The sequence below is a fragment of the Tinamus guttatus genome, unplaced genomic scaffold (assembly GCF_059628265.1).
Source record: "Tinamus guttatus ecotype Peru unplaced genomic scaffold, ASM5962826v1 Tinamus_guttatus_pri_ptg000074l, whole genome shotgun sequence".
Lineage (NCBI taxonomy): Eukaryota > Metazoa > Chordata > Aves > Tinamiformes > Tinamidae > Tinamus > Tinamus guttatus.
The window spans coordinates 591067-600000 of record NW_028288608.1 but is presented as its reverse complement, the minus strand read 5'-3'; the positions used below and the strand labels follow the sequence as shown (position 1 = coordinate 600000).

Sequence of the window (8934 nt, the reverse complement as noted above, 5' to 3'; positions counted from 1 at the left end):
TGCAGAGAAGGATACTTAAATAAAAACAGTTTTGTTGGAGTGGTTTTCCCTCCAAGTCATCTGATTATTTTTGTTTAAAGAAGTTCATCCAGACTGCCCATTTGGAATTCATAGCTGCCAAGTGATTCCCCAAGCCACTGTCTTTAGTATTTGGGTGGAATGTGGAATCACAGATACAGACAGGAAAATGACAGCAGCCTTTAGCTGCTGACTGAATACTCAAGGCTGTGGAGGCACACCATGGTCCATGAAATAGCTTGACTTTTCAGTTATTTCACCCTTCAAGATACTGACCTTCTGCAATGGTTTTAGTCCAGCGGTGGATTTCCATCCACCTTAACCAGGACTCAGTTTGTTTTCCTGCACCTTGAGTTTTCATATCCTTTTTGTGAGTACTGTAAGATCTAGGTGGAGATACAAGAATGAGCGGCCTGGGTTCAGAAAGTGGAGTGAGACCCTAGGTGATAGCGGCTCCTGTTGTGCTCTTAAATGGGGCAAGAGAAGGTTGAAGCATCACTTACTGGAGCAGGACCATGGGTCGCTGCGCCAGCGTATGGGAATGTAGGTTAGTGAGGGGATCGTGGGAGAGGGGAGTGAGGGTCTGTGTCAGCAGCTAGAGCAGGGGATCACAAGTCACAGTGCCCATGTACCTTGGCAGCAGCTGCAGGAGGAGGGGGACAAGCTGTTAACCCGGTGACCTGGTGTGTGTGTGTGTGAGAGAGAGAGATACACACTGAGTCTCGCTACTGGTTGCATCTACAGAGAGGAGAGCATCAGCTGTGCTTGGGGTGGAGAGGCCTCCCCTAGGTGCACCAGGCTGGCCTCCAAAGGCCAGACAGGAGTCTTTGAGTCCCAGAGCCACTGGGGGCAGCAACTTTATAACATCCCTTAGCAAAATTGCATTTTGGTAAGGGGATGGGCCGCAGAAAGATGTCTTTTCCATTGGAGATACCATTATGTCAGTCAGGTACCATTAGGTCAATAAAGAACCACAAAGCCAAGACACAGTTACTAGTTGAAGCAGCATTTTTTCACTCATGCAAGCTGCATAATAAAAAATATTTGCCTGCTTGCTAATTCTAATCCCAACACAACAGCCAATAAGATTTTGCACCATAGAACACTAAAAAATATAATCCTGAGGAACCCAGCAAACCCAGAAAAAAAAAAAAACACATATATATATGTGTTCTTCTCCACTATAGAAGCCAGACATTATCTTGGACTTGGCAGTGGAACATTTGCAGATTTCCCAAGGTACATGGGTTATGAAAGTGCTAATCAGCCACAAACATCACAACGATGAGGATGTTCACAAACATGATCACCATGTAAATCATGAAGAACACTAGAAAGAGAGGTATTTTTATAAATGTTTCCAAATGCCCAAAGAACGATTTTCCCTACCTGTTTTTAATGTCCTCAATATCCTCATTCTTTTTCTTCTTCTTCTCCTTCTTTCATTTTTCTTTCAATGAATTGCAACTAGAAAAATGAATAATGTTAAAAATGAGGTCAAAAACATTAATGAGAGCAGTTCTACATGTATTTTGTATTTGAAACATACTCTAGTGTTCTTCATTCAGCAGAGATCAGACCCAAAGGGGAAAATTTTCTGCCCTCTTCTAAGACTCATTTTAAAACAGGTATCTGATGGGAGTGATGGAAGAGTGTGAATTGCCTTCAAGAATTTCTCCTTTTGCACTTACTGCAGGTAGTGAGAAGACCTGTGGAAGATCTGGTGAGGAGTCATTGACTGGCAGATTATGTGATAGCTGGCCCAGCTTGTGAGACTATACACTGACCAAGTTCCCATCAGAACCAGACATACATATGACCGCTCCATTCTTAGAACCAAATGTGTCTTCCTCAGCAACACTGTTTTTCCCTAAGATCCACCATTCATCGGTTACAAAGCTTGAAATTCTGGGTGACCTCCTCTATGTACAGATGATCATCCCTTGGGTAGAATGGGTGGCCCAGATGTTCTTCCTTCATCTCTGGCTATACAGAGATCTGCATCCTTTATAAAACAGCGTATGAATGCTGCAGGGCCAGCTGCAGCCCTGGGTACTATCTCATATGTATGGTGTGGGTACAGGGATCTCCTGTGGACTGACTGGAATGATGATCAAACTGTCCCACTTCACAGAATTTGACCGCTTGACCTGATTTGATCTGTAATGAGTTGCTAGTGATTGAGCCAGCTCGCACGCATACCAACAGCTAGTTAAACCCCATGATCTTCATCCTGGGAAATGAGTACATGAGGTGGGCACTCCCTAAGCTAACTGGGAGAAAAGAAGCCACAGAGGAGAAATAAAGGCTAGAGCAAAAGCAGTGGCAGTTTCGAGGGTCAGCTGTTGTTTTTCAGCTTTGTCAACAAGAGATAAATTTCACTGTGACAAACTGGCACCTAATCTCCTTCTGTGCAGATAAACCTGGTACCTCCAATTGTGCATGCTGATGAGACTGTTTGAAGTTCTTGCCTCGCTGAGAAACATAGAAAAAGGAGATTTCTTCCAAGATAAAGTTACCATACAAAAGATACCACGTTTCACCTTTATTTTGGAAGTGTGTTCAGAGTAATGTGGAAGTTTTCATTTTGATCTTAGATTTTAGCAAGCCGAGGCCTTAGTTAATTCCTTTGCTTGATTTATCCTTTCCTTTCCTTTCCTTTCCTTTCCTTTCCTTTCCTTTCCTTTCCTTTCCTTTCCTTTCCTTTCCTTTCCTTTCCTTTCCTTTCCTTTCCTTTCCTTTCCCGTCCTTTCCTCCCCATCCTTTCCCTCTCCTCTCCTCCCCTCCCCTCTCCTCTTCTCCCCTCTCCTCTTCTCCTCTCTCCTCCTCTCCTCTTTTGTTTCCCCTATCACTGTTCAAAAGCAGTTTTAAAACTTCCATAGTTCTTACTGACAGAGCAATTAAAGATGCAAATGAAAAAGTGGAGAAAATAACCATGCTCATGCTTGATTTTTTTCTGTTGCTATGGCCAGGAGATAATACACATAATGCTTGAATTCATTAGCCATATTGTTTATTAATATTTCCCCCATTTAAAGCAAAATCCCCTAAGATGAATGCCTGAAGGAGCAATCTTTTGCCACTTCATGGGACCTTTCGATTGGCAATAGTTGCAATACTTGCAGGGTGCAGATTTTCATTTCTTATGCAGAGGCCTTCCTCCACATTGACTTTATGATCCCTGTCCTAAGTCCAAGGCATTTGGACAGAGCTCATGGACTGCACTGTGTTCTCCCTGTGTGGAAACTTGGTATTAGCTCACCTAGAAGACCTTTAAGAAGGCAAAGTGAGTTATGTGGCTTTATGGGTGAATATTAAAAGGGATTCTGAACAACTGTGTGAGGTGTACCCACACAGATTTGCTGGGTGACTAAGTGGACTCACAGCTCTACTCCCAGTGGCCTTATTAAATCTATTCCAAAGCTCATACTGTCAGCTGCCTAGGATGATTTAACAAATCCCCTTGGGACTCACTAGTAAAGCAGGAATTTAACATTCCTTGAATCTCAGAGCTGACTTTTAGACAAGCATACAGCTGCAGCTTTGTCAGTTCTCTATGACTTTATCACAGCACAAAAGGTTCTGCATTGGGTGTTGAGAGTAATTGAGTACCACAAGCTCTGGCTCTCCAGAACTCGCTGTTATAGGGCAGGGTTGAAGGTGTAAGTCACCTCTACATCCTCGTGTATTCTGTCAGTGTTGAGCTTCAGCTTCTGATTTAGGGCTTATCTTCTTCACATTGGCAGGAATGCTTTGGAAGTAGGCAGAAAGTTCAGCTTCTATTTTGATTTTTTGCAATGTTCATAACCAATCAAGATTCTTTTTTGTTTGCTTGTTTTTGTTCTGTTTTGTTTTAAGTAAAGACTTGTACTACTTAAATATGAGAACCATCCTCCAGTACGAGAGGACCATCTGCTCAGGATTACTTGGGTATATTAGGGGGACCATAACATTTTTTATTCTCTTTTTTTAAAAAAACAAAAAAAATCCAAATTAAAACAAATACTTTCTGTTCTATTGCCAGACCATTACTAGTTCCTTTGGCTAGAAGAATTTACAGATGCTGATAAAAAGGAAGAAATTTATTTACCCATTTTCACTTTTTACACGAAAAATTACCTTATCGTTTATGGAGAGAAAAAACTTCAATTCAACTCATTCAAGTCACAACCATTCTTTTTCCAGGCACCGCTGGAGACTATGTAAGCTCATTTTTTCCTACTCTTTTTCACTTTGGGTTTCCTGCAGAGAGAAGGGGCTGAGACATTGACTAGAAAGAAAATAACACTTTGATTTGGTTGATTTTCAGTTTTTTTTGTAAGATCTTTAGTGCAGGAGAAAAACAAGCATCTGATTGGAGACATCAGCATCTGTCTCTCAGCAGACTCGAAGAAACAGAGGAGCATCCGTGCATGTCCTTGGCGGCTTTAAAGCCCTATGAAAATGTCAGTCGCGGGAGTTGTAGCAGAGGAAAGTACCAATGTAAATTCACACTTTACAGGCTTGTGGCTCCACTAGTAAGAGCTGTAGACCACTTTTGGGGTATTCAGCTATTTCTGGAGCATCTACATGCTGTTAAAAATGTAGCAATCATCTAGGTGCTTGGTTAGACCTGTGCTCAGAAGCTCAGCATAGCTGCAGCAAAGAAATCACAGTGCCATTGATTTCCAAATACAAGAACCCTGGGTTCATACTCAGACATGGCTTTAGTTTAGCAAAGTGGGGAATTTTGACATGTCCTGCCGTTTCCCACATCATTATTTTTATTGTCTGTCTGTTTTGAACCACGCACTGTAAACAAGCTTCTCCTTTGTTGGACAGGGTTCCGATTTGATGTCCTCCTATTTCTCTGCTATTTGGAAGATGAGAATTTGTGTTTGTGTATTTTTGATTATTTTGCCAATGTTTCTAAATTTTCATTTCAGAATGAAAATAAATAGGCAGGAATAGTGAAATACAAAATGGGGATAGATATTCAAGGTCTGAATTTGTGACTGCATGTGTTGCATTACTGATCCCTCATCAATATGCCAGATATCAAGCTGCTAAGGTTTCTGACCGAGCGAAACACGTGAATCTGTCCTCGTCAAGCAAGTTCCCAACTGGGAAGGTGAAATCCATGCACAGCTGAATATGCAGAGAGCTATCCATCAGGGAAAGAAGGTGTCATAGCATTCTCAGAGTCAGTGATGGGGGTTTTTCTTTAGGGAGGAGGTTAGAAACTCGGACAAGATTTAGCAAATAGTAGCAACAAGTATGTAGGGCTTTCAAATGATCTTGTAGTGAAAGTCTAAACCTGTAATCTGTGAGATCTATGAAGAAGTTGTCAGTGAGATCACTGAAGTCTATTCAGATGTCATCTCACTAAACTGCAACGACCAACACAGAAGTCTTCCACTAAGCATTTGCTTCCTCTACAGTGAAGGAAGAGAAATATCTATAGGCACAGATTCATGCATTTCATGTCTGATAATTGCAGAAAGGTAGCTTAAAGTAGACCCCTGAAATCAGGAAAGATGGATCATGAGATTTATTCTGCCAGGAGGCAAATCCTTCTGCTAACTGATAGCTCCTGAATAATTCAGAGAAATAGATCAGCTTGCACTGCATTGTCTGGAAACGGAAGAAGTCCAGGTATCTCACTTGAAAGCCTGTACTGGTACTCACAGTCCTCCAAACTTAAATATTTCTGCTAATATTAGACATCCCCTTTTGGGTGAGAGTACTAGGCTTCACCCTGTTTTGTCTTTGTTCCTCCGTAGAGCTCAAATTTGTAAGTCTGCCATTGTTTTCTTTCCTCTCATACCATCAATTTAATTCTCCTTTCACTGTGTCCTTTCTCCTAGGTGCAACACAGCAGAAGACATGGTGTGGCAGAATCACACTAGGGTGAGTGATTTTTTCCTCTCAGGCCTCGCCACCAACCATGCTGTAGAGCTTGTCCTCTTCATCTTCTTCATGATAATCTATGTGCTGATTATTTTGGGCAACAGTCTCATCATCTTCACAATTACACATGATCAGCGTCTGCACACTCCCATGTACTTCTTCCTCAGTAACCTCTCTGTCATTGACATTTGCCACTCCTCGGTGGTGATTCCCAAGATGCTGGCTAACTCCTTGACGGACAAGAAGAGCATCTCCTTTGAGGAGTGCATGGCACAGATGTTCTTCCTCCACCTCTTTGCCTGCACAGAGATTTTTCTCCTCACCATCATGGCCTATGATCGCTACCTAGCCATCTGCAATGCCATGCATTACGGCACCATCATGAGCCAGAAGATGTGCCTCCAGCTGGCCACAGTCATGTGGATGGGAGGGCTGATACACTCTGTAGCCCTCACTGTCCTGCCTCTCAACCTCCCATACTGTGGTGCCAGTGCCATCAACAACTTCTTTTGTGATGTCCCCTTGGTCATTAAGTTGGCCTGCACAAACACCCATATCTTAGAAATGGTCATTATCTCCAGCTCAGGCCTCATCTCTGTGGTCTGCTTCCTGGTGCTGGTGACTTCCTATGGGGTCATCTTGGTCTCACTGAGGAACCATCTCTCGGAAGGGCAGCACAAAGCCTTATCCACCTGCGCGGCTCACTTGACAGTTGTGACAATGTTCCTAGGACACTGCATTTTCATCTGTCTCAGGCCAGCCAAGAGCTTAGCAGCAGACAAAGTGGTGTCAATCTTCTTCACTGCCATCACCCCTCTGATGAATCCCATTATCTATACTTTCAGGAATGAACATATGCAGAATGCTTTGAGAAAGCTATGCAGGCGGCAGATTGATTGCCAAGACAAGTGACACAAGTGACACTGCTGGAGGTGACCGTGAGGATTCCAATCCCTGGGTATTGCCTATGCCTATGCCCTTCGCGCAGGGTATTCTCCAGTCATTAATCTTCAGCTTTTGCCTTCTCTGCACCCAGAACATGGACTTGAAATCAAACAATGACATTAGGTTCAATGACATCTTATCTTATTTCTTCGTGTTTTTATCAAGAACAGAAACTAATCATAGATGCATTTATGGCGTTGAACGTACTTTGGAGGCCATACTAGCTTCTGCCCACTCCCAGCTTGTTCTCAACTGTATTTCTTGCAGCATATTAAAGCATTTTGTACCTGAGTGAGAGATTCCCCTTGCTTGGTGCTTCTACTAAATCTACGTCATGGAACGAGTGGTGGAGGGGATGAGTGACACAATGCACTTGACTCGTGTGAAAGAAGATAGTAATCAGTTTTATAGATGTGGACAATGGTGTCATGAGATTCTGTGGCAAGGTCACTTACTCTTTACTGCATGGGGTACAAGATGATACACAGAATTACCAAGGAGACCCTTGCAACTCAGGAGCCTGCTGATCAGACCCCATACCTTCAAAGAGCTCACACTCTACCTGTGCTTGATGGAGATCACTCCCTGCCCTGCCATCATGTTATTCACACTCTTCCTCTACCTCTGCCGTACTATCATATGAATTACAACTCGAATAGTTAGTTCCTCTAAGTCCTGCTGTAAATATTTCACTTTTTTTTTCTTCATAAACATGCAGCACACATACAAATTAATAATGAGGGGGATCAGCGTCGTCTGTGTTTTCTGTTAGGAGGGCACATATAATGATCTTTCTGCGAGTAGGAGGGCAGGTACAAAGTCTGTGCATGCTGCAGGTGGCTGCATCCCCACTATGGCCATTAGGGACAAAACTGGCCTTTGAGAGCCAGCATGACCCAAGGAAGAGAAGCAACGTAGGAAGTCACTATGAGGTCAGCTCATGTCCATGGGCCCAAAGCAGGTAGTGAAGTAGGCAAGCTCCAGACCCAGGAGGGGCGGAGGGGTTCACAGGTCTGTGGAGGTGATACTCTTTCTGGGAAGGAGTGTGCACTTCGTGCCTACCCCATCTTCCCCTCTTGTACCGTTTGGGTCCCTGACAGGGGGGCCTTGAGGTTGGAAGGGAAGTGAGCCTCTCCTTCATTCTCCATGGGGTAGCACTGGACTCCAGTCCCCCAGCATCAGGGAAGATGGGGAAGGTCAGAGCTCCAACCAGCTACCTCACCATTGCCAAGTAATAGGGAACAGAGATGATCCCCAGGATGCTAAGGCCTGTAAGATCAGTGGGCTCCTCCACAGCTTCCCAATGTAGACAGCCAGTAGGTTCTCCACAGTGTCGTGGTGGGCACAGGCAGCACAGGGATCTGCTTTGGGGTAGGTCTGGGCTGGAGCCCTGGGCAGGAAAGGGTTCGGAAGGGCAGTGACAGGCCTCCACAGAGAGCAGGTCTGTTCCCCTCCAGGCCAGAGCAGGTGAAGGACCTCAGCACATTGACTGCACTGCAGAGTGCTGTGCTGAGCACATGAGCCCCGGCCCTTGTCCAGACAGCCCACAGGACATTGTATGCCAGAGGGCAGATACTGTGTGAAGTTGGGGCCCTGCTCCGGCATCTCAGGTGCAGTCCTCTAGGACAATATGGGTTGCTGGGAGTGGTCTGACGTACAAAATCCTGCAGTAGGGTGATGCAGAGCAGGTAATGGGGAGGAATGTTCCTGCAGTGTTCCTTTTCCTTTTTCAGGACACAGTATTCAATTGCCAATGTACAGGTTTTCACTGGCTCCAGAATCACCACACTGAATGTGTGAAGTTCACATCTGAGTGGTGGCAAGCCAAGCACTACAGCAGAGGACGGTCCTTGTAGTTAAGGCTCTTCTCCACATTAAAGGCTAATTCCTCGTGATTTCTGCAATTTAAAGATTTTAGATTTGTGAGGCAGAGAAGAGACCCAGGTTCACCTAAACATGTCTCTTCATCCCTCCCTTGCTTCCGATGGAGAAGGGGCCAGATGACTGCTCAAAGGATTTAGTGGGGTGCTGCTAGGTGGAAGAAGGAGAGAGAAGGTAATGATGCTGCAGGTGGCTTGGGAG

The 8934-nt window shown here is 44.3% G+C and overlaps 1 protein-coding gene across 1 annotated transcript; it reads left to right on the top strand.

The window, feature by feature from the left end:
• Positions 1–5883: 5883 nt before the first annotated feature.
• On the top strand, positions 5884–6819 carry LOC148595710 (olfactory receptor 4E1-like). Its single transcript, XM_088519819.1, has one exon. The coding sequence runs from the start codon at positions 5884–5886 to the stop codon at positions 6817–6819; it is 936 nt and encodes a 311-aa protein (XP_088375945.1).
• The last annotated feature ends 2115 nt before the right edge of the window (positions 6820–8934 follow it).